Source organism: Acomys minous (assembly GCF_964271855.1).
Source record: "Acomys minous genome assembly, chromosome: 3".
Taxonomy (NCBI): domain Eukaryota; kingdom Metazoa; phylum Chordata; class Mammalia; order Rodentia; family Muridae; genus Acomys; species Acomys minous.
In genome coordinates this window covers 128,914,648-128,941,818 of record NC_140485.1, presented here as the reverse complement: position 1 = coordinate 128,941,818, position 27,171 = coordinate 128,914,648, and the positions used below count along the sequence as shown (strand labels likewise).

At 40.0% G+C, this 27,171-nt stretch overlaps 1 protein-coding gene across 4 annotated transcripts in view; it reads right to left on the bottom strand.

The window, feature by feature from the left end:
- Window positions 1-27,171, bottom strand: part of SAMD5 (sterile alpha motif domain containing 5) — a 400,358-nt gene that overhangs the window by 250,183 nt on the left and 123,004 nt on the right. The window contains exon 2 of one of the 4 annotated variants that reach the window (XM_084777521.1): window positions 20,788-20,817. The exons of the other annotated variants lie outside the window; for them this stretch is intronic. Within the exon in view, the coding sequence (XP_084633647.1) occupies window positions 20,803-20,817 (15 nt within the window). The 3' untranslated portion in view covers window positions 20,788-20,802. Of the gene's footprint in view, window positions 1-20,787; window positions 20,818-27,171 lie in introns of those variants that run through there. 4 annotated transcript variants of the gene reach the window in all.

The window sequence follows — 27,171 nt, the reverse complement described above, 5'->3', positions numbered from 1 at the left end:
ATGAGATGACACGTGGGACAACCCAGAAGTGTTTCAGTTATCAGCGAGGAGCCTAGCCTCAATATGGATTGCTTGCTCACTTTTTGGCCAGCCTGCTCGCTGAATATGATCTACCCCACCCACACTCCCTAGGACATCTGAGAGCTTCTCTGGTCCTGCTGTCCTCCTGCCCTCACTCCTTAGCCATCTGCCCTGTCTATGTACCTTCCCTTTTTCTTCTATGACATCGGTCCTTACCCAGAGTGCCTCTGCCACCCAGCACATCTCCATCACTATGAGCATCCCGTTTGCTCTGACCTTGTCCATCCCATTCCCTATGCTTTTGGGGATACCCACCCATAGAACCAACACTTACTTTCATCTTCTCTTTCCTTAAATGAGGCCTAGTTTCATTCAAGATCAGAACCTTTTTTCCTCCAATACCAGCATCATGGCCGGGAGCCCCTTGCTCTCTTGTTCCTCAGTCACTGCCATCTTAGTCTTCAAGCCTGTTTTCCTGAAGTCCACAATGCCTAAGGTCCCCCTTTTCCCCTTTCTGCACCTAATTCAGAATCTTCTGGCTGGCTCTATCGTCATTCTTAAAAATCTTCTTCATCATTCAACATGACAACCTCTCTGACATTCGTCACTTCCTAAACCTCTTTTCTAGGTCCAGTCCAGGGAGGTCCAGGTACACAGAGCCCAGAAGCTACTTGCCAACCTCAGATGGCTGCCCACCCACTCACCCCTGCCCTGCCCTCCTGTTAATTCTCTTGTGTTAATACTTCCAGTTGTTTTGAAGAGTTGGTCTATGAGATAAAGTCATGGAAATCGGGGAAGTAAAGCCCGCTTTGAATGGCACGTTGCATTTTTTGTCTAGTCCTTCATCACAACTGGCCCCAGCTTCCTTCAGGCAAGACTTGCATCACATGTCCCCAAGCCTGAATCTCCTTCCCTTCCCATAGCTAATTATTTAGGCAATCCCAGGTCATCTTGCCTCCTCAGACATGTGCCTTTGCACGTAGTGACGTCTCTACCAGAAGTCACACCTCTCCTCCACACTTATTCTTCTTCTGCAAGGTCAAGTTCACACGTCTCTTTCTCTTTGAAAGCATTTCCCACCACCTTAGTGTGATTCCTCCCTATGTGTACCATTGGCTGCCTCCTATTTGTGTCAGCCATGAGGTAGGATCTTGGTGTCTAGTTAGACTGCACATTCTGTAAGGACACATCTAACACATATTTGCTGCTGCAGCTTCCAGAATGATTCCCAGCACCTGGCAGAAGTTATTAAAAAAAAAAAACCATGTGTGGATTGAACTTAAAGCTCACAGCATGCTTTGCTTATCCTTGTCTGGGTACACTTTATATTCTCAGGTGGCTTTTCTCAGGGGTGACATTACCAGTAGGTAACAGACTAAAAGATGACAAGCCTCAATTACTATAAAAGCAACACACTCCTGCTTTCAGAGCTTGTAAAATAAATAGTTGAAAGGTAATTGTCCTTGGTGTTGCTATAGTAAAGCTTAAAACTAAAATCTTAGCATTTTCCAATGTATTTATGAGTCTAATAAAATACAAAGTTTAATTTTTGCATGTTCTTTTATTAACCTAAATGACCAGAAGTTCCACGCAATTCACTATCAGAAATATACTGATTCACTGCAGCTCTCTTAAAAGACATTTACTGTTTCATTTGAAATAAGTTCTATTGCAACTTCCTTTATTTTAAAAAACATAGTAATTTAAAAGTAGCTGAAAACCTATAGTGACATCATACTACTGGACTGAAAAAAAAAAAGGCTATATCAAATGAAAGAATTTCAGAGAGATATCATGAGGCATACTGTGTATAAGTCTCAAGCAAAATAAAGCAGAAGCTAAAAAAAAGCACCCAGCAGCCTCTACACATAAAGCCTTCAAAAAAATGAGTTAGTTAGTCTTGCTCAAGAAAAGAACAAAGATGGGCCTAAGATTGTTGACATTCATCCCTGGAAGATCAAGCTACCTTTGTCACATGTTTCCTTTGTTCTTCTGCAGCGTGGGTGTGTATGTAGCTCTCACTTGGTCTGATGGCCTCAGGAACAAACCCAACGGAATGGGCTCACAACGTAGCTCTCGTGTGTCAGACTGAGATTACAATTCTAAAGAAAGCCCATGAATATAGGCTAGAACCATACTTTAGTCTTTGTTGAAGCATTTGGCCTGCTTGTTAGAATGATAGCTGATCAATAAGACTGAAGAGAAAAAGAATGTTTGATGTATGGCCCTCTGTTATGCTCTGAATAAAATATCTTGAAATAAGCATTATGTTCTTTATGTCTGAGTGCCTCTCTCTCTGTCTCTGTCTCTGTCCCTCCCTTCCTCCCTTCCTCCCACCAAAACTATGCAGCAACACACAAGATTGTTTTCTTAACATGCTAGTTTCAATCAATTAATCGATCACTGCACTGAGAAGGTGGGCCAAATCGGCTATCAGCAGGCGAGACTGCGGTGATCAATTATTGATGTCTGCATGGGCAAGAGTTAGTGTTTTCACATATGCTGTTCTTGGCTTCAAAGGATGATGACACCTCGCTTCATGGAAAAGACATGTGATGGAGGAGAAAACCTAGCTTGAGATCTGGAAAGGAGGAGAAATAGTGGGGAGAAGAGAGGCAGCTGCTACGTTCAGCTGTACCTCTTTGCAGATTCTCTTTCTCTTAAAATCTTACATTTACATCTTTTATTTAATAAGGCAGGAAAGTCATTCAAAGAGTATAAACTAGCTACCTTCCAGCACCATAAAAAATGAGAGGGTGATGCTGCATCTGTTGGGGGTTGGATGAGAAAGCGACATCCTCTTTCTTTCAAAAAGATTTTATCCAGAGCTCTGTAGCAGAACCGAGAAATGGAATCATGAATGTGGTGTTGGAGGAGTATGTCATCCCAACGCCTGGGTGGAGTGTGCTGGGGAGGAGTCAGAGATTGTCCATCTGATCTGGGATAAGTTAAGACAGGAATGGCTCAGTGCTACTGAGCTAGGCTTGCAGGTTAGAGATGTGGGGGAATAGCGCAGCTTTAAGCGTGAGAGAGAATGGATCGGCCACTAAGCATCAGTTCTGAGGGCCAGCTTCTGAGGGATGTTCCTTGCTGAGACAGCCTGGGCATCAGCAGTTCTCTGCCTTCCCCCAGTTCACTCCATTTCTCTCACCTAGGAGGGACTCAGATTGTCTTGTTTTTCCCTTCCAAACCCAGCAAAGCTCTCCAGGGATACGTAGCACTTAGAAATCGACACATTATCACAGCCACTGTCCCCACTTTCTCTTTTACCCAAAAGAGATGTGAAAGAAAAGGACACAAAAGAATAGCTTTCTGTGAACTATTTACCGCACAATATTATGTCATTAGAGAATGAACTGAACAATGGTGATTAAATACTAAGTTGTACTTACTGATAATCATTTCTAATAATTACAGAGCTTAAAATTACCTTGTATGATATAATCATTTTACTCATTACCAAAGAATCTGAAGATCATCGTTACTCATTATCCCACCTTTTCCCTAACAAATTAATTCTGTCTCTATATAGACCAGGCACTCCTCCTCCCTCTGCCCTTCCCTCTTACATTGTACTGACGACACCACGCATGGAGGTGAGTAATGACCTCTAATGCTTTTGTCTTCCATTGATTCGGCACATGTAAGTTTGAAAAAAATAAAATCAGCATTGAACAATAGTTATGTTACCATATCCTGTTCTCATTGAGCTATATACATTTGAGATCACACACACAGAAAGTAGAAATTTCTGCTGAAGTAATACTTCACAAAGGAGTGTTTTACATTCTGCTATAAAAGTCCTTTGTTCTTTACTATTAAAATTATCTAGGTTGGATCTGGTGACATGGCTCAGTGGGTAGAATGCTCACTGTGCAACCCTGAGGGCACAGATTCAGATCTCCGTCAGCCACATAAAAGCTGGATGTGGGAGGACATATTTGGAAACTCAGCAGTGGGCAGGAGAAGACGGGAACACTGAGAAAGACAGAACCCAGACGTTCAGGGCACCCAGTCCTGCTTACGGAGCAAGTTCCAGGCTGGTAAGAGGACCTGTCCCAAAGTCAAAAGAAGAGGCAAAGAGGAAGCTATCACAATGTAGACCTGTGTAGACACACAATCCTGCACATGTGCAGATACAGACACATGTGCATACACATGTACACACACACACACACACACACACACACACACACACACACACACACACACAACACCCCAAATAACTATCTGGGTTGAAACTTTTAAATGTAGAGTTCTAAATTATTAATATTCAAGGAATCTATGCATAAGCCACAGGTAACAATAATCAGAATTATTGTTTCTACTTAATTCTGCTCTAGAAGTCCCTATTCAATATTACAATGAGTGAGATAATTCAGAAAGAGAGGAAATGAAACTATCACTTACCTAGAAAATCAAAGACAAAAATTAAATCATGGACTACCACTTGGTCCAGCCCAAAGCCATGTTAAACAGTTATGCTAGCACCAGTAGTGGTCATTGGTTTAAGCATAGCAGGCTACAAAGAAGAGACTTGATCATACAGAGAAAGAGGAGGTTCTTCCTCCATCACAGACATAGGGAAGGGGAATAGGGTGAAAGCGAGAGGGAGGGGGGAATGGGAGGATAGAAGGGATGGGATAACAATTGAGATGTAATATGAATAAATTAGTAAAAAATTGTCAATGAAAAAAAAACCCAAACAAATGAATTGAGAAGAAATAAAGGCACAAAAGAGAGATGTTAGGAAAAACTAGTCTCCATGTGCACAATCAAGAGGGGCTGAGTGTCAAGAAAAGGCAGGAGATTAACCTAGGTGGTGTCCATGTTTTCATGCATCTGATAAAAAGCGAAATTTAAAAGGGAAAGAACAGTATAATCGTAACAGTCAGAAGGAGATGAATCCCCAGGGGGGCATTAAAAATGCTTACAATGCTATCTGGGTTGTGGATGAGATGGAGAAGGCTACAAAGAAACTGGATTTCTTTATTGTGAATATCTGAGTATTATTTCTTTTGGCAGTTATTTAGCTAATTATGTATGTATTTTATGTATAAAATGAAGTAATAAGTCTACATTAAAAGAGATTTCCCAAAAGAATAAGACATATATGTGTGTATATCATACACAAATATGTTTCATGTTAATATATGTATAAACACATATGTCATATATATACATACATCAACATAAAATGTGTCTAACATATTGCTAGTAAAAAACGCATTCCTGATGAATTGTTAAAAGGGATTCAGAAAAGTGTTTTTTTTTTCTTTTGTGAATTTAAGACTTTGGAAACTTTATCATGCATAATTTTCTGATTTGAAAAAGAATTTCTAAGTCTGTATGAATCTAATGTAAAATTAAATGAAAACATGCCATAAAATATCTGGGACAAATGTACAAAAACTCAGAAGTTTCCATGTATCCTAAATAACCCTAAGGACATATGCTGTGAGATTTTTCTCACAATGGTGACAAAATCATAAAACACTGGTAAATATAACAAATGACAAATGTACTTACACTATAATATTATATAAAAAGCCACAAATAAAATCCCTGCAACTGGAGAGGTTAACCGTGTTCCTAACTGGAAAACTCAATATTGTAAACATGTAAAGTCGCCCAAATTGAATTTGTGGATTTAATGCAGGCTGCTACAAAATCCTCAGGAGAATTTCTCAGGCTGATCCATCTGGAGTAAGGACTGTACAAGATTAGCTAGGAAAAATTCTGAAAAAGAAAATTGAGAAGGGGTTTGATCTCTTAGATAAAAGATGCATTGCACATTTCCAGTAATTTCCAAGGTATGGCTGCAGAGCAGAGATAAACAGGAAGACAGATGTAAATGGGGAGCAGGAAAAATAAGCAATTCACACTCTAAAATATGATAGCTGCGTGTAAAGCAATAATATGGTTGCCCAGTGTAAGAAAAGGAATCAGTGGTACCTGACACTGGAAGACCCGGGGAGAACCATTTTGGCTTGTGCCACTGCTATCAGCTACGTGTGTGCAGTGGATGTAAACATGTTTCTGTTTTGATGCCAAGCGTGGGATGTGAAACAGACTTGTGCAAGCATGTGTGGTGACTGTTGGAAACAGACTTTTGAGAGAACATGTAGTGTTTGTCTAGTAGAAGAGGAGCTGCCTCCTGTGAGGGCGTGGTCTTTGCCAACTGAAGAACATCCTAGTATGCCCAAAACAAGAGGTTTTAACTTCTTGGTCTTGGCATTGCCTCCAATTGTTTTGCTGTTCATCACTCTGCTTCCAGATGCTCCTAGAGAGAAACGCTCCAGAGGTGAAGAAACACTTCAAGGTCCTGGGTTCTGGCTGCTGCTGTGGATTCTGGCTGCTGTGGTTGCTGTCACCTTTGCTGAATTGCTGCTTTGCTGTTGAATGGGTCTGCTGAAGTCCTGACTACAAAGAGTGGAATTGCTCCAAGGAACTGGGTCTAAAAAGGTCTACTTCTCCTTCTCCCATTAACCTCTTTTCTCTATCTAGGGTAGGTGGGTTGGAAGGGAGGTAAACACATTAAAGAACACCAAATAAAGTAGGTTTGAAAAAGTTTAAAGCCTATACATGTGCCATTCAGCCCGGAGAGGACTCAATAGAAAGTCTTTGTGCCAAAATCTTTACCCAGAAATTTTACTTTGGAATTGTAGTCTATGGGTATATTCATATGTACAGTAACATTTTACCACAACCAATTGAATCATTTATGAATCATGATAGGAAGGTCTGTAAACGCTGTAGCTATAATAATATATGTATTTATATGGAAAAAAAATCTCTAAAGGTGCACTGAGAGTGAGAAGAGCAAATTAAAGGTCATGTAAATATGGTACATGTATATTTTAACTTACAGATGTATAGGAATGTATAAATGCATAAGAAAAATGTTTGTAAGAATATGTATAAAATGTTTAACAAAATTTATTTCCTAAAAAAAATTAGAGTGGGCTGAGGAATAAAGGTCCAAGTTAACATTTCATATAACTTACTCTAGTATAAGTTGCTTAGACTAGAAATTTGTGCAGATTTGTAGTTAGACATGTTATAATTTAATATTTAAAATCCATTTAACCAGCCTACCAAAGAATAAAGTTTTATGGCAAGTATGTCTTTATCACTTTGTGATATATGATTTTTTTTTAATTGGGGAAAATTTTCTTCTATTTTTTCCCCTTTAATACTATGCTAGTTAAAGGTTTTGTTTGTTGTTTGTTTGTTTTGGAAAAGGACACTGGAAAGAAGGATAAAGTGAGACGAAATAGTTATATACATGAGGTCAGATCGTACCCTTACTTTATGAGGTTGATAGTCACTTACCTTAGAGCTCTCAAAGCAGCATTTCCTACAGGCGTGTGGGCTGGTGCAAGCACCAGGAAGGAAAGCATTGGCCGCCTACATGGGTCCCAGGCAGTCAAAGGAAGCTGCTCCACACAGCTTCCTCTTAGTCTTTCAGATTTTGTTTTCAACATGCTCCAGCCTGGGCTTTGCCGTTATGTCTCTTATATTTTAGTACCTTTTTGTAAAACTGCAGATCGCTGTACGAATTGTTAGATGTGATTATTACCAATTCTCCTAAATTACTTTTTAATGCCTTTCTTCCTCTCCCTAATCAACACCTCGCCGTAAAAATAAATACACGCTCGGAATTCAAATTAAATGACAACAATAATGCTGTACCTACGGCCTAATGTGTGTGAAAATCTAAACAATACCGCTGTGGGGAAATGAGAGCTACGTCAGGGCCAGGCCTCTTCCTTATCTCTAAGTTCCTAATCACGTAAGAGTGAGGGCGGATACGTGAACAGCCACTTTCATTCCGGGTGGCTTGAATGAAGGTTTTAATAACTGGTCTGTTTCAGGAGAGGAAGCCGACTCCTCCAGGATGGGTCTTAGGAAGTGTCATAGGGGAAAAGATGAGTCATCTGGCTTCTAAGCAAAGCAGGGAACAGAGCCTTCCAGAAACACCTATGTGACGTCAAAGGCGTAAGGGTTAGGAGACTGACCAGCAAATTGGATAGAAGGGGACAGGGCAGGAAAGGGAAGAGATTTAATTTGTAGGAATACCTCGTGTCGGGGGGTGGGAGTGGACGGGGGCCTTAATGGGCAAGGGTTCCATTTCCAGAAGAAGACTGAACAAGATTTGGGTGAGAGACTTACTTCTCGTCTCTCCGAGCCCTGCAATATGAGGACTTCCCTGTGTTTTACTAAACTCAGTCTTGGAATCATATATCAACTATTGTTAATGACAAATTATTTTATTTATTAGATCACACAAAGGAAAAGCTATTCACATTTTGAACACAGAGGGAGCTTGTGGCTTGCTGAGGCCATCAGTATCTCTGCCTACTACTACTTTCAACAGCGGTTTAAAAGCGGGGGCGGGGAGAGACACACACACACACACACACACGTTTAATCCCAGCACTCAGGAGGCAGAGGCAGGCAGATCTCTGTGAGTTCGAGGCCAGCCTGGTCTACAAAGAGAGTTCTACGACAGCCAGGGCTACTTCACAGAGAAAACAAAAAACAAACCAAACAAAAACAAAAACAAAAGAAAACAAACAAACAAACAAACAAAGGTGGGGGAGCAATATGATGCACACTCCAATCAGAAAGCTGAGGGGGGAGCGTCCTGATTTCCAATGGGAAATCATAAATGGGCTGTTCTGATGCTGAGTGGAGTCTCTTTGGCACCCTTTGACACTGCTTTCAACCTTGGTCAGGGAAGCTTCTTTTTGCAGTGAGCATACTGTGAAACTGCCTGTGCACAATGCTGTGGATAAGGGACTACTGAATGCACAGCCTTCTCTATCACTCTTCACCCCCTAGGCTCAGGGAACATTCTGGAAGAGGGGTTGGACAGACTATGAGGGCTGAAGCAGGTCGTGGTAACATAGAGGACTGTTTGAGGCATGGCATCACCCTCGCATTCCTTATCTCACAGCAGCCGTAATTACTGCCACAAAAACCTGTGCAAGTTTGGACAGGTATCAACATCTTATCATGGGGAGAAGCCCCACCCCAGGACCTATGTGCAGAAAATCATACTAAGAGTGAAGAGATTCACTAGGTCCCAGCCATTCCTGAGGATCTATAGGAAATTAGTGCTTGCTAGGGGAGAGGGAGGGTCCTTTTCTTCGGTGGTGTAGCCATCAGCCAGAAGCCTGTGCTACCATAGGCATAGTCCTATACACAGGCCTAATGAAACTTCCTGGGTAATTCAAAACAAGAAAGAAAGAGAGACAGGTGGGTGAGAAGGAAAGAAAAGATATAGGGAAGAAGGAAAGGAGGAAAAGAGGAAGGGAAGGAAGGAAGGATGAGGAAAGAGAAAGGAAAGACAGGAACTAGGTGGGAAGGGGACAGGAATTACCAGGAGTGTGTAGGGACAGAGACAGAGAGGGGGGGGGAGGGAGAGAGAGAGATGTGAATATGATAAAATACATTATATATACATGTGGAAATGCCATAAAGAAACTTTTATTATGTATAATTAACATATGATTAACATATGCTAATAATTTTTGAGGTCTTGTTTAAAAGTTTCTTCTCTAAATACCTACCTAAATCCCTGTAAGTAGTAATGCACTGCACTCCATACTATTCATGGTTTTAGACAGAGAAAGGAAATTTACCAAATTATTCTGTAATGATACCAAGAATTCTTAAAACCTATCAACTGTGGTTGATTTTACTATTAACTTGCCAAACATTACCAATCTCCTGAGTAGGGAGCCTCCCCTGAAGGATTGTCTTGACTGCTCTTCTGGTATCAGCACAGGTGAAAAGTACATTTCAGAAGAAATGTATCATGTCTGTTGCTCCTTTGACCTTTGCTTTTTGTCCCCGAGCTGATTCCCTCCATTGCTGCTGCTGCTGCTGCTGCTGCTGCTGCTGCTGCTGCTGCTGCTGTTGCTGGGTCCTTCTCTGCTACCAGAACTAGCATTTCCAAGCTTTCATCATGGAATACCAGCCAGTGGGCCTCCAGGAACTTCCCAGCCTTCCCGTGTCGGACTGGGACTACTGTGAGAATTGCTTTGTGGACTGAATTACAACCGATCCTCACCCCCACCCCGGGCAGTGAGAGACAGTTATTGTAGGACTCCTCTGACTGTTGAAGAACTCAAGGAAGTTCTCATCCTCTCAAGTTTGACTTGTTCATCATTATTGTTTAAAGGTCACTCAGTAAATTCTGATATACAGATTATAAAGATACACATATACATATACATGAATACACACACACACACACACACACACACACACACACACACACACATGTATGTGCACGCACATACACACAAATCTCCCCTTGGTTCTGTTCTTCTAGAGAGTAGACTGAATCAGTACCTATCCATGAAATTTCATGGCAATAAGATATTTTTTGGAAGCCAAGTGGTAGCACCACATGCCTTTAATCCAACATTCAGGAGGCAGAGGCAGGCAGATCACTGAGTTTGAGATCAGTCTGGTCTACAGAGTGAGTTCCAGGATAGCGAGGACTACACACACACACACAAAAAAAAAACCCTGTCTCAAAAAAAAAATCCAAATATATATGTATATATATGTGTGTGTGTGTGTGTTTCATTTTCCATAGATTAGGCTTTCACCTTTTATGTACCTCTACCAGAGAAACACTGTGAGATCTATATTAATATTTTGAAAGTGGAATAGCTTCAGAAAAAAAGAAGGGGAAAGTCAAAACAGAAGGTTTTTATGAACAACACAATATGATTATGTGTGAGGTTTAATACACACACATATGCATAGTATATATACACACATATAAATACTATAACACACACACATGTACACACACACATATATGAAAATGCATCGTCCTTTTATAGTGTCAGCTCACAATCACCTGCGAAGACTAAAGCAGTATAGATGGAAAGACACACTATTGGACTAATTTCTAAGAGTTGCACAGGAAACTCCAAAGGTATAAGAAATACCTTAGTAGATCCTGAAAAGACTGCCAACCCCAAGCCATTGCTCAATCACATAACAATGGCACATCAAGGATTCCCAAGGGGAGAAATCAGTTGACATTTCCGAGACCCTCTTGATGAAGATGGTTACGGTGGCTCGTAGGAGGGACAGGTTCCAAAGCTGTGGGAAGTCACCCTCTAATTATATCAGGCAGGAATCTTGACCGTGGAGTTAATTAGTGAAAAGTACATGGCAGGGATTCTATGAACACTTATTGGCATCTTAGTCCTCACTGACCTGACGTCTAAACCGGGTTCTTCTTCCCTCCTAATTACAAAAGGGCTTAATTGTTAATGTTGATGTACAAAAACAGTCAAGGAAGGAAAGAAAAGCCCATACATAATCATACTGTGTGGCTCATAACCACTTTCTGTTTTGATTTTAGCACTCTTTTTTTTTTTTTTTTTTTGCCTGAAGCTAAATAGAACTCACAGTGTTTATCTAGTGGAGATATATAAAAAGGCAAGAATCTGATCTATGGAAAACGAGAGCAGAAGCTTGCAAAGAATACATAAACTACATTAAACTGTATTTGTAGGCTCCGTCGCCTAAATTTGTCTGCAAATGCAATAAAGGCAGCACTATAGAAAACACAATGAAAACATTCTTTTAGGGAAAAATCTTCATTACCAAAACCATGTTCTCCAGTCACAGCACAAATATTCATTCTGGTTAAACAAGGTTGACTGACTCCCCGCTCGCTTCTCTGCAGTCCTAGGACATGAGGAAGAAATTGTTCCCTGAGTGGATTTTATAAAGGCTACAAAAGACCAAGCCCAGAGAACAAAGACCACACCAATCACTCTATTCCAAGTGGAAAGAAAAGCAACACAAGGCCCCTCCACTACAACATGCTCACCACCTCACTTTATTTTCCCTTTTACAGGAGTTAGGAATTTATTTTTAATGACAGGCATATAATTTTTTTAAAAAATCTACACGTTTCGTGACTTCATGCTTATGAATGTGATACACATATTAACGCAAGTTTGATTTTTTTCAATCAATTGTGCAAATACCCAACACAGTCGTGAGAAATTAGAACGAAAATCCAATTAAATGTACATCCACTGCTCAATGTCTCTGGGCTTGTGTTTTTATTTATTTGCATTTTGTGAGGGTCATCACTTCCTGTGCATTTGCATACATTTTGCACAACTTAAAAAAGAGCCATCAGGAAATACATCTGTCCTAGTTGGCTGTGTGATATAGGAATATTTTTTTTATATAAATGGATCATATGCAAGTACAGTTTGAGCATCAGTAAGAAACTGGGATACAGGCAATCTATTTGCAAAGTACTTGGGTCTTAAAAGTGTAAGGACAAGTTTGGCCCACTCAGAAGATGCCTTATAGTACACTTATCTCTGCTGGTCCCCTGGAGTTGTAATGATTGCTCTCAGCAGGGGGGGGTGCTCTTTCCTGTGACAGAGCTGACACTGCTGAGTACAAATTAAAGCCAAATCAGATTTTTTGGGCCTATGAAAGGGTTGTGGTCATGGGGGAGGGGCAAGGTGCCACTTGCAGAGCTGTCTTCTCACTCTTGTTCAGAATTAGTCAGGACAACTCAGGACATGGGGATGGTGCAGATGGACCAGGGTGGGATGGGAGGTGGGCATGACTGACTGTTGTTGAATGAAGGTGTAATGAGAAAAAATATGGAAGATAAGCCGTCAGTGGTCCTCTTTGCCAAACCCCAACAAAACCAAAACCAAAGGTGAGCCCTGGTCTTTTTTGGCTTGACTTCTTTGTTCACATAGATTAATTAGAAATAAATGAGATGTTCTGTTGTGACTTCTCTAAAAGAACAACTGTATGGATTTCAAAAAACAAACAAACAGAAAAGAAAAGATGGAGAGAATTCCAGTCTAGAATAGCAAACAATGGTAATGATTTACAAATTCTACTTCAGGAACTCAGGAAAAGGCTCAGTGAGCAGGGCCTTCCTTGCACATGAGGTACAAGCGTGGTCTAGCACCTAAGTTCAGATCGAAGCACCCACAGAAAAAGTGAGGCACACTGAGGGCGGGGAGACAGGCAGATCCAAAATAGAGAGCCCTGGGTTCAGGGAGTGACTGAAACTTTACCAAAACTAAGGCGACAAGCAACTGGGAAAGATACTGAAAGCCCATCTCTGTCTGCTGCGCACGCATGCATACATACACATAGACACACACAAACACACAGACACAGACACAGACACACACACACACACACACACACACACACACACACACATACACACATACCACCCCTCCCTACACAAATATGAAAAACTCCTATATTAAGATTTCAGCACTTCCCAGTGGTACAAATAGTAAAATATCCTCAATCACCAAGGAAAATCCTAACAAATACAGTGCTGTTACAAATTCAAATACTTGGATTTCTCTCTAGCTGCATGGTAACGTACACTAAAAGTGAAAGTCAGTGCCTCTCTGACTAAAGGCTTGCTTGCATAGAGGTATGTTAATCTAGTAATGACAGATTATCAGATGGCATCACTTTTACAAAATATCTTTCCAGACAGTTACTGCTATCCTGTGAAATATTAATAATTAAAACTGAATCACACTTGTCAAAATAAATACATTTGTCTATTATAATAGTCCCCTTTCTCTCCGTGCACTTGTTTTCTGAGGTGGCAGGTGTCAAAGTGGGTCTTTTTGTTGCAGTACATGTATCCAATTATGCACATGGCTTGAAGACGAGCTGACAGCAGATTGAAATGATTAAATGCCTGCAAAAAGAGTAATGTGGCAAAGAGGAGAATTCTATGGAATTCACAGTCTGCGACAGTCAAAGACAACAGCGTGGGCCCCAAATTGTACTCCATTCATGGCAGCAACCCAAAGCCTTTCTGCTTGGACAGTCTCACCCCAGTACAGAGCTTGACTGTGCAGAGTCCCAGGACACAGGTATGCACTCATCAGCTAGCTGACAGATACCAAAACCCCGAGATGGATTGCATCATACAGTTTACCGAAGAAGAACATACTGACCAGGTTGCTCAGTTTTATACATAAATTTCAAGGCCTTCAATAATTCACATATCAAATTACAAGCGACCCACCTCCTTCTGTTTCCAAGTGTTCAGTTTCTCATTCTTTGTCAATTTATAAATATAAACCAGTTGCCATGCTTCAATGGGGCTGCCCATTGCCCAGAGGAACAGGGTGTCCCTGTAGTCTGCCTGGAGAAGCCTTCTCTGAAAGGAGATACTTACAACCCATTTATTCTCTGTCCCCAAACCTTGATAAACCACACATGGGATGAACTTCAACTGTTAAACTGAGAAATGTGTGTAAGTTCATAAAACATTGAAGTTGTTTTACTCCTCCCTGAATTTCAGACCATAGTGTCACAGGCAAAGTGTGGTCAGCTCCAGCAGTCCCGTTTTCTCACCATTCCAGTGGCAAGTGTACTATCAACCATTTGATGCTTTCTCTCTACTCTTGGGAATATGGGAATACATAAAGGATGGGATAAATCATGCAAGACCTTTCACGGACCACTGAAGGGGGGAAACCATGCACTCAGATGAATGGCAAACATCCAGGTCCACCTAGGAAGCAAAGATGCTCTGTAATTTTAATCTTGCAGCTTCCAGCCATTCCTTGTTGTGGTGGTGGTAGTGTGTGTGTGTGGTGGGGGAGCTCGCTTGAGAACAGTGACTAATTCAGACTAATAATGTCTTCTCAGGTCATAGGATGCCCCCATACTTCTAAGGTGTTTGTGAACTGTTTCAAAGAATTTTTTGCCTTACAATTTAAGAGATATTGTCATCCATCATTATGCCACATATAATTTTAATCTATAATGATAGCAGGTGTGCTTTCCAAAATATTTTGTGCATTAATTCCATCACATTAAAAAAAAACCTTCCTGCTTAAATTTACTCTTTGACAAAAGAATGTGAAGGTAAGGCTCTCAAATGAATTTTGTTATTATTGTTGCTGTTTTCTTGGTTGATTGTCTTGCTTGTTTGGAAAACAGGTCTCCCTATGTAGACCAAGCTGGCCTTGAATGTGGTAATCCTCCTACTTCTGCTTCCTGAATACTGTGGTGGTAAGTATATATGGTACCATGAAAATACTGCAAATACTTCTTAAAGGTGAAGGCTATAAGAATCTCAAGAGTCTAGCTTTCTTTCTTTGTTGTTCTTTTACTGGAGAAAAGCTTAAAAAGATTGTGCAGCTATGCCCAGTGTCGTGCAGAACTTTACCATTTGTAGCCAATCTGCAACTTTCTTATCTCCTGATCCCTTATGTTAGAGGGAAACCTGTGCAGAACTTTCTTAAGTACTTTGATAGAAGCTGAGACACCTAAAAATGAAACATAGTTTTCTTGAATCATGGTCCCAAAGAAACCCAGGCCTGACTTTATAGTTCCTATCAAATCAGGAAACCCACAGGGCTTCTAGGGCCAAAAAGCAGTGCTCCAATTTGGGAGTGCCTATCTTTTCCAGATAGAGGGTACAGGTCTCCAAATGAGGGGATCCTACATCCCAGAAAGTGCTCAACTTCAGGGTTAGTGTAATCTCTGGTTATTATTAGAGACAACAGTGACCGTATGACACTTGCAACTAACTTATAGTAAAATAGGAAAGAGGCACATAGGAGACAAAATAATTTAGCTGTTCACACATGCACAGTTCCAGTTCTTGCGTGAGCATCCTCAGAAGGCACTGGACCATTTTGGCATGTCATAAAGACAGGTAGATGTCTAATACAAAGCTCTCAAGACCCATCAGCTCTGCAGCCACCTCAATGCTTCTTGTCAAAGTTGTTAATGGCAAAGCAAAGCATGTGAGCGTCTTGAGCCCGGGTGCTTCTAATAGCATCGTGATTGTCAAGTGATTGAAGACAATCACCGGGAGAGGATGGAAAATGGCCTATTAGGACTTCATGGCCACCTCCCTTCCTCCCCACAGAGTGGCTTTATTTCTACAGGCACAATAGGGCGGTGACCTGCAGGGGCCAGGAGATAGCTTCCACTCTCTCTATTCAGCTACAATTGTAAAAATAATCTAATGGGGGGATTTGTATCTAGAATAAGAAATCTAGCTTAATGCTATAAATATATACTGCATTGCTAGATATTGCTTCATATAGCTCAACACTTAGGCTGTAGCTGCCCCTTCTCTGGTTTTGTTTAATAAAAAGCAATTTCACAAAAATCCACACACAGACTACATTCCTCTCAGTACTTTGAAAAAATAATAGGTAAACTTATGTTTCATTCTTTTCCTAATCACATTCAAGAATCTATGTGTTCCCTTTCTATGCAAAGAGCAGAACTGGATCCAGTAGAGGATGGGCTATTGCAGGAAGTGAAAGTTGGTACCCAGCAATAAAGTCATAAATTATGCTGACTTTGTTCTCATTTGAATCTATGATATTTTGGGGAATCTAACAGGACCGCTTTGATAAGCTTTGCTGAAAACAAAACAGTGCATGATGAAGAGATTCACAGGACTGGAGAGGCTTTTTTTTTTCTTTTTAATTCCAGTTATGTTCCCAGGACTGATGATGTGGAAATTATTGTTTAAACATCCTGTTTCCCAATCTTATTTGATTAGGAGACTAACTTCCTTCCAAAGAATGCCCATTAACCTATTAACAACTCTCAGCACACAACTGCCACCTGCCAATTATAAAGCAGTTGGAACCTGCTAGTCTCAGTGTTTCTTCTGTTCCTTCTGTCTGAACATCTACGGTGTCTGCATAAAAATGTTTGCCTCGGAGATGGCAATCTTTAAAAGCCATCATCTATCCTCCATTAGATGCCTTTAATCTCAGAGTCGATCTGCCTTAGTGGCTCGGGCTAAGGAGTAATCACCATTCATAAGCTGAGTAAATTGTATCTCAGTGCCTGTTTCCTCATCTCTAGGACAAATGAACATGTAGCCAGGCAGCATGAATGATGGCATTGCTACCTTGTGAGAAATGCAGGATCAGGCAGTCTCATTGTCGTGCAGCCAAAAGATGCAGTGAGCATGAGTGGACTATGCCGGACCAACCAAGAAGAAAGATAAAAAGTAAAGTCCATAGCATTCGCAAACCAGGGAGTGATATTGTCATCATAAACCAGGGTGTGATATGGTCATTCATTGTCATCATCAAACATTATTTGTACAGGTAGCACAGTAGGATTTGTTCCATCATCCTCACCATAAACATATATGTAATGTTCTGTGACAGCATCAAGACATCTATGTTGTCATTAGCCAGCAGCACTTTCCAACTTGGTGGGACCACCTGTGTCAATGCAATACATGATTGAGTAGAGTGTCATGATGCAGCAGGTAACGATGTACTGGATTAGCTGCTCCATACAAATGTTTAGACAAGGTGTTCCCCAGAACACTTAGTAACTGTTAGGTACTGCGAGCATCATTGTTCCTACCCATGAGTGACTGAATTTGGGCCTCACAAAAGAAGCACTCATTTCCAATCCAATTCAACCTCCAGTCTGCACTCACACAGAATGCTCTCCTCCACGAATTTGGCCCTTCATCTCCTACCATCTCTTAGTTAAATCTTTTTAAGGACATAAACAGCAGAAACCTATGCTGAGTCCTCTTCACACAACTCCAATGTTGACTTTTTTCATTGAGATTTCCTACATTTTGAGATGAATAGGAGCAATTGTCTCGGTTGCTAAGTCAAGCGTAATATTGCAGGAAACGATTTCCTCGAGGCAATTCCACATCTAACTGTGGCCTTACATCTTGGTCACTTCTGGTTTTGTTGGCTTTAAGTAGCATGACAAAAAAGAACTATATATATAATGCTCTCTCCCAGACTATCTCATGTTAGTGCTCTTTAGATTAAGTGGAACAACCTCTGGTTAAAACACTGAAGAAATATCTACAGAAGGTCTTGCACTGAACTGAGACCATAAAGTGTCATATTTAAGTGGCACCTTTGAATAAAGTGACAGGTACCACTTTTAACAGTTGTGTTGGCCATCTTTAGACACGTGAGAGAAAGTCATTTCCCTCTGCCCCATTATTTAATACATTGTATTTGGCAGTAGTTTATTTCCAAAACCAAATATAGAACAAAGGATGCTCATTTACCTGTGGACCATGGAGGATGCTCAACTACCTTTGGACCAGTGGTCAAGATTGAATGTTTTCTCCTTCCCAAATTCATGTGTTGGCACCTCAGTTTCCAAAGTCATATTAAAAGATGGGATATTTGGGTGTCAAGTCAGTCATAAGAGTGAGACTCTCATGACTGAGGTTGTATACTTAAAGAGGAGACCCTCAAGAATTGCCCTATCTCTTCCACCATGTGAGGATCCAGCTAGAAAATGGGCATAAATGACCCAGCAAACCCTTACCAGATACCTCATCAGCTCCTATCTTCATCTCAAACTTTCCCAGCATCTAGTCAGTGGGAATAAATCTCTGTTTTAAATGGTATTTTATCATGGTGGTCTGAACTGACAAAAATAAGGATATGTGCTCAGTTTTAATGTTTTACTGGATTACTTTAATTTATCTACTCCATAAGTAGTATTCCAAGTTCTATCAATTGTCCTAATTGTGGTTTTATTCCAATTTTTTTTAATCCTTTAGCATGGATACAGTGTGGTTCATGCATTTCCTCTCTCATATCTACAGTCTGTAATCTGGATCATTCCACTGTCCTTTATGGTAACTTTCAATGTCTTTTCTAGGATTGATATGTGTGAGGAAAATAGTCTCCACATATGTGTAACATTTATTTTAATAGGATAGGAGGCTGGGGAGATGGCTCAGTGGTTAAGAGCACTGGCAGCTCTTCTAGAGGTCCTGAGTTCAAGTCTCAGCAACCACATGGTGGCTCACAACCATCTGTAATAGAGTCTGAACTTCTCTTCTGGTGTTCATGAAGACAGAGCACTCAGACATAAAATAAATAAATCTTATTTTAATAAGATATTGCTCATTTCAGGTTGTACAGGAGTTTCTGGGTTAGATTCAGTTGTCCATTGAGACCAGAATCCTACACAGGTGATGCCTCTTTCTCCAAGTGTGCTAGTTAATGATGTACGGTGCCTTCCTAGCCCTCATTAGTGATGCTAAATTTGATCGTCTGGTCAAAGTATTGCCTAATTAACTGCAAAATTAATAAGCAGTGTATAAGAAAAACAATTGAAGAACATCCGGGTTGTCTCCTCATTATCTTCAAAGCTTCTCCCTAAGTTTAGCATCAATTGATAATTCTTGTTTGGTCTCATATTTATTATTCTTTCCAAACTCCAGCATCCCCTCCAAACCTCCATGCCTCCAGCTTCTATCACTCTCCAGGAAGCAGGACCTGCCTTTCTTGTCATTATTACTATCTTTTATTAATCTTTCTCTGGCCCGGCCTCAGAATTCCTAATGATTTTGTGGATTAAACTCATTGCCACAAATTATTCTATTGCTCTAGTTGGTCAAGATTTGGCTAGGTGTAGACCCGTCACGCTAGCTTCTCTGTCTGTAACACAGCAGGAAAGTCCAGGACACTTTGCCTGACCTTTCACAACTCTGAAATCAGGCATTTCTCTCATCTTTTTAATACTATTATTAAATATCAAGATATAGACATGAGCTGGAGACATTCCTTCATTGTTGGTGTGTTTAGTAAACAGAGATCAGAGATATACAAGGACATACACACTGATACCCACAAGTGCAGTTAAACATATGTGTTTGCATGTGTGTGTAGTGTGTGTGTGTGTGTGTGTGTGTGTGTGTGTGTGTGTGTGAGAGAGAGAGAGAGAGAGAGAGAGAGAGAGAGAGAGAGAGAGAGAGAGAGAGAGAGAGAGAGATTGAAACCAGTCATCTTTCTGGATACCAACAAAACCAACCTCTCTATGCACTTCCTCAGTTTTGATATGTATCTAAATGTTGTATCAAAGTGACATCAGAGGTGTTTTACTCATATTTTACACATACTTTTAAAACAGTTGAAGTTGGTTTGCCTCTCCTATCTTCTTGAGACTGAGGAGGTACGCAGTTGAATTCTGTTCAGATGTTCCTTAGATGTTTCTTTCCCTCCTTCCTTTTAGTCTTCCTTCCCTCTTTTCCTTCCTTTATCTTAAGTGTAGCTAAAATAGCCGTTGTGAAATACAACTCATTTGTTCTAGCTTGCTTCTGGTTCTTATGGATATAATTGAATTTGTAAAAAAAATTGTATCCATCAACAGATTTGTAAGTGTCAAAAGAGCATGCAAATATTTACTCAGTAATTATTCCTTTGTGTTCTACCCCAATGGTGCTTATCTGTAAACCATTTCATCATTTTCTGGCTTGGTCTTTCTACATACTTCTACATAGATAAATAGACATATCTATATTTTCTAATTTTTATTTCATACATATAAGAAAGCATACTAATATATTCTGTTGTATACACTGTTTTCATTTAAGCTTATGTGCTGGCAAGTACTTCATTACAGAGGCTTTCTCATAACTATTTTATAGCTGCATCATGTCTAATGAGACTCTATAGTATAGTTTATGCAATCAATCAATGTGTTTGGACATTTAAGAAGTTTCCACTTTTTTATTTCAAGCTAATGCCTTAATGAATATGCTTCACATATATGTATGGGGGTAGATGGAGAGATAGACCAGTAAAAATTTATCTTCAGAGTGTATTCTGACAGTGGGGTTATAAGGCTAACATCCAAGTGCACGTGTAGTTGGGGAGATATTGCCCGTCAGCAGAGTAGGAGAAAGCAGCCACCCTCATGGCTTTTCCAACAGAAAGAATGCAGCTTCAGGCTTCAAATCTTGCCAATCTGATGGATGAAAATGAGCACCAGTGATGTTCCAGTTTGCATTTTTCTTATCATTCATGGATTTAAATATCTTTCACATGCTCTTTTTATGAATTGTTCCTTCATATCCTCTGACCATAGTTTTGTAAGGATCTTGCTCATTTTCCTCTTACTTTTGAGAACATGTTTGCACATTAATGTGGTAGCTCTTTATTGCTGGACATGCTGTGCACATTTCTTCCTTGTGGCTCATAGTCACTTTTCATTCAATTCTCACATGTGATATTTACCTTCTTGGTGTTTTGCTTGGTCTGTTTTTCATTGTTTTTGTTTGTTTATTTTGTGGGAGATGTTGATTGGTTTTGTGGGATTTTTGTTTGTTTGTTTGATTTTGTTTGGACATACAAAAATGTTATTTTTAGAAAGCCAAATTAAGTTTTTATTCTAAATAATAAACATCATTTTCCTACACCCTCAGTGTGGAATGTGGAGGGATTCAGATATGTTTCCTAGTTTCTATATTTTCACTTAAATCTATGATGTACTTAGACTTTTTTCTGTATAATGTAGAGAATTAATTAATATTTTTATCTTTAAAAAAATGCTATTTCAAGCCAGGTGGTAGTAGTTCATGCCTTTAAATTCCAGCACTTGGGAGACAGAGTCAGGCAAATCTGTGAGTTCAAGCTCAGCCTGGTCTACAGGGAAGTTCCAGGAAAGCCAGGACCACACATAGAAGCCCTGTATTAGGGAAAAAAAAGATTGTTTTTAAAATTTCAAACCAAGTTTGATGGTGTAGACCTGTAATCCTAGATATTTGGGAGGCTGAGGCAGGAGTGTCCAAGTTCAAGGCCAATTTAGGAAATTATTGAGACTCTTTTTCAGAATAATAAAAAAAGTGTGGGCTAAAGCCACAGCTCAGTGGGATAGTACTTGTCCAGCAAATGTACGGAGGTGCAATCTCAAGTGTCACATTAAAAAAAAAACTGTTGCTCAATTACCCCAAAAGCTAAAAGGTACTTCTATTTTATTGTACATTTTATGCAGAATTGCATCATTCTAGAGCTTGCGTTCTACTTCTTTCATTTCCTTTAGGCATGGAGTTGCTGTACACTAACACTTATTAATGTATTACTATATATACTATATATTATTATGTATATTACTATGTATTACTATATATTACTATATTCTTGTAAAATCTGGCTTGAAATGTCAAGGAGCATTTTTCTTAATCTGTAATCCATTTTGGTATGGAGTCCACTTTTCCTTCTGTAAAGAGGTATGATATTTGTATTTATGCAACTTTGAATGTCACGCTCATTAGACTCTATGGTTGATACACCTGAAGGGGGGATGATCAGTGCAGCCCTGTACTAAAAAGATGTAATGAAAGGCCACTTCTTGGATGTGTAACATAGGGCACTTTGCAAACCCTGTATTTACTTCACATGGGTTCCGGAGAAAGAGGCAGATGTGGAATTACTAAAACACATAGGTTGTTTCATCTTTTGTGCTGGCTACGATTACATAATAGATGAACTGATGATGTCATACATTGTTGTTTCATCTTTTGTGCTAGCTATGATTGCATACTAGATGAGCTGCTGATGTTGCGCAGCTTCTGATGACTAGTGATTTAGGATTCCTTTGTGAAGAGACATGTTTTCCTATCCATTCAGCAATATTGGAGTGTTGAGAAGTTTCCACAACTGACAAGGGTCTAGGATAAGATGTACACACATACTTTTTTTTTTTTTTTACTGTTTTAGAAGAGAGAAATTTTGCATGAACAATAATGAAACTTTATGGTTGAAAGTTGAATACATGTGACAGAAATGAGCCCCAGTGGGTGCAGCGACTTGCTAAACTCCCGATAGTTAGTGTGAAATCCTGCCTGTGGCGGGGGTGACTCAGCAACTAATTAAATGTTTCTTTCTTGCTTACCTATTAAGGGGATTCTGTGTAAACCAGAGTGCACCCTTCATTTTCCAGATACTTTGAGCAACTTAAAATTTGAATGCCCAAGACTACTTGTATATGACAGTACCTTCATTTTATCCTCATTTTCAGAGCATTTACAAGAGAAAAGCAACACAAATGTGAACCAATTGCCTCTTGAGGAAATTATGGAAAGGCCAAGGAGAAACATTGTGACACTCTCTGCGGTTTCGGTGCCAGCATGAGAAACAGATGGGTGCCCAGGACAGTGATGACTAAGCACGTGTTGACAGCCACCTGTGGTCCTTTGTGATCGTTTGGTCTACTTGGCAGTCTTGAAGACTCCTAATATGATGACCACTAAAGCCTGGGCTGTTGCAGATGCCCCTCCCAACACAGGGTAATTGATGACAAATTGACAATATCCAATGTCAAAAGCATTAGGGGGGTTACTTTGTGTCTCCTGGATGGTTTTAGATTTTGTTTTTAAAATAATACACACACACACACACACACACACACACACACACACACACACACACATACACACACACACACCAATTTTTATTTTTAAGAAAAAAAAATCAAGCCAGCTAGGCAAAAGAAACTCATTGTGATATAAGAACTCTCAGGGGTTCTGGAGGGGAAGCCGCCCTGCATGCTGAGGCACGCTGCTCACTCCCAGGCATGTCCATCAGTGCAGCAGCAGACGTGGAAATCAGAGGCTAATCAGTGGAGAAAAATCCTCCACAAGCACTGAAATGCAGCAGCAGAGAGGCCCGGGGAAGGAGAAAGCACATGTTTAGGTTTTTTTTTTAAAGCCATATAGCATTGGAGGAGCCCCATCTCTCAGGGTCTCTGAAATTGCTAAGGCACTACTCCTCCCTCTGTTGCTCCTGAGTCCTCAAGGGAGGTCTGTGTGAAGGCGCAATTTCTCAGGCTATCACTGAGGAAAACTCATGTCCTTGTAGAAAGGAATGTGATCGTGGCATGTTTGTGTATAAAAAGAGGAACAAGGAATCTCCTGGTCTCTTCCTGTTCCAGGAATATGATGCTAAAGAAAACTCACTTCATGACCTACAAACCAGGACAATGCTTCCCAGAGAAATAAACGTTGTTCCTTTCATGATTTTCTAGACTATGATGCAGAAGTCAATGATTTATTTTTCAAATCCCTGGCAGAATTTTATCCTGCAAGGATAAGACTGCACACGGCGAAAGAAATGACAACTGCTAACAGAAAGGCTCATGATAGGCTCCTCAAAGTTGGGGTGATTCAATTCTCAACTGTTGGATGCATTCTTCTTGTCATTCTCCATGGCACCTTCTAGGTTGTGACCAGTGCTGGAAAATGTAGGAGGGGCAGGAAGTCTCTGAAACAGTGGCTTCTTTTTTTCACACCCATGGGACAATATGGAGCTCATAATGGGTTGATAACAGCCTTTGAAGAGCTCACCAATTAGCAGAATGACAAGAAAGCACTAAGCAGTTTCACAGTGAAACTGAAAGGGCCTGCAATGTGCAATTGTCTAAGAAATTCTTGGAATATCAGGAAACAATGAGAAGAAATAAAAACTTCAAAACAGGCTACTGCATCTTTGAAACTGGTAGGGTTTTTTTTTCCAGAAAAATAATTCTAGATGGTCAGTTTCAGACATACAAAGCAAAGGAATACTTCTATAAGATTCACTGTGTCCAATATTTCTGCTAATTACAAGTCTTTGAGCCAGACAATGGCATCTGAGTGATCAATGCCTAGGTGCACAAAGCATGTATAAGCATAATTAAGAGGACGGCTCCATGAAGCCATGGATATAGGCACATGGCTATGTAACATCTTCAGATGTATACATTTCACACATATGACATGTACAGTTCAGACACACCTCTCCCATATCCTGTCAATGAGAAAAATCAAATGAAAATGAAATTAAGGCAAAAGCTTGCTTTAGATGACTTTCTTATTTGAGTATTTTTACTGTGAGGCAATTCTATTCTATTATATCTAGGCCTATTCATTTATTTCTGCATCTACTGTACTTTTCACTTAGGAGACAGGTTTATACATTTCTAGGAAATATGAACTTTAAAAATAGGTCATAATTATTCAACTTATTTCTCTGTTTCTGATGTTCCACCAAGATGGAAACATATTGTTATCTTGTGTGACTTGGAAGCAGTATTGATTTTAAGGAAATAACCCAGGAGTATATGTCTATAAGTTTATGCATCATATGCTTAAACTCAGAAGAGATGCTTAATAATTGGGAGGCAAACACAGTGCTCCTGGGAGGCAGGTCTAATGACTGTAAGAGATGGTAGACAAAAAAAAAAAGCGCCTCTAAAACAGTGGCTGATACCAAGTAAACAAATAATGAAAGGTAAATTAATGTTGACTACATAAACTGGCAGAATACAGCAATATATTAGATAGGATAAGAAAAAATGTGGGGTGTCAAAACTAAGAGAAAATGAAAATAGATGCCATGGCTGCAGGGTGGTATACAGAAAGTACTGAAGGAGGCTGTAAAAAGATAGTCAAGTAGGAGTCAGCCGTGAGCTGATAGGATCCCATGTGTGACCATGGATTAGGATCCCAGAATACTAATGCTGAGCATTCCATCGCCTGCTTCCTTCACAACATCTACAGAGCCATGGTCATATCCACCCTCAACTCTCTTCTCTCTCTAAGCTTGTGTTGAAAAGCATTCTAGAAAATGAAAGAGAGAGAACTAAGAGAGGACCTTCTAATCTCTGTCCAGAAGCTTATAAGTTTGTTACAGAGAATATGGCGATTATAACACATTGATAAAATTTCAAAGCTCACTTTGAAAAGACTTCAACAAGTATTTTTTTTTAATTCCTTATTTATTGAGCCTGAGGCAAACGTGGGATGGTCTAATGAAACCAAGTAGATTTGAATTCAAGTAAGTCAAGGACACATGACCAGAAGTCTAACACACTTCATATATTCAAATATCAAGTAAGAAAATGAAGGTGCAACTTCATTTCCTGTCATTTCTGTCCTTACTTTTGGCTAACATAGTTACCTATTAGTACTTTCAATAAGCAAATGACTAATAGGTAGAGAGAAAAAGAGAGAGGGAAAGAAGAGAGAGTAGGAGAGAGGAAAATGAAGAAGGAAGGAGAAAAGTAGAGAAAGGGAAGGGCAAGGGAGGGAGGGAGAAAACATGAAAGAGGATGAAGGGAAGGGAAGAAAAGATGGAGGGAAGAAGGAAACGGAAGTGTATTAGATGATGAAGCTGTGAATGTTTTACCCCTTGACTTGACAGGGTCCTGGCCTAGAAGGAACTGTGCAGGCTCATGTGTTATTTTACAAAAGACACCAAATTGTTCTGGTATTCAGGTGCTGTATTTGAAAATGGTCATATTTGGATAAAGAAACCCTAAAAACTATACTGCAAATATTCTTTGGTTAATGTCCTAATTCGTTGGGGTTTTTTTTTTCTTTCTTCATACAATAGTTGCAGTGTTTCTCCTCTTGGGGGTTGCTTTTAAACAACACCCCAGATTTATTTTTCATACCTCTACAAAGCAGAAAGTTTAAGGTTAGAGTGCCAAGGAGATTGGGTTGTGATGAAATCCCATATTAAGACTATAGGAGCCCAAGGAGTGAGGGCCTAAGGAATCCCCTTCCTAAAAGCTCTGCCTTTCATGCTAATCATTTCTCAAAAGGCTCCCCCCCTCAGACCTATCACCTTGGGGCTTAGGGTTTTAACACATCAATTTGGAGATGACAGCTAAGCAGAGTGGCTAGAAGGGGAAATTGTATGTAAGCATTAGGACTGGAGGAAGGGGTCTGGAAAAAGGGGTTGCTTCTATAATGCTTTGAGATCATGGAGACCAGTGAACTGACAGCTTCCTGTTTCCACAAGGAAGGCAGAACTGTAAGCATTTGTGATGCTTAACAAGCAAGCTTTAATTAAGCCTCTTTGCCATGAAAGGGGAAAAAACAAGGACTTTTCTAAATTTGACTTTTGGCTAAAACTCGCATTGCCAAATCCTTTGAACAATAAATTCTGAATAGTGGTATTTTACGTCTCCCAGACAAACGTTTCTTTCATGAAAATGGGTGGGGGTGGGTGAATTTTCAAATGTCATAATTTTAGTGAGCATTTATTCTACTCTATTACAAATTCAATAACCTTGAACCAGAGTTAATAGAAATTCATGATAAGTAATAAAACTCCAGCTGGCCTCCAATTCTCTGACTTCAAATACCACCTCTAAACTAGCAACCCCTCAGCCAGTCTCATTTAGTTCACACTCCCAAGTTCCTGCTAAATCAAGCAAGTGGACATCCTTATATGGACGCCCCATTGGAGCATCAAAATAGACATATCTAAACTCTGATCCCTGTCTCCCAAGTTGTCACTACCCTAAGCAGTCTGTGTTTCTGTGAAGGGTTCCTCC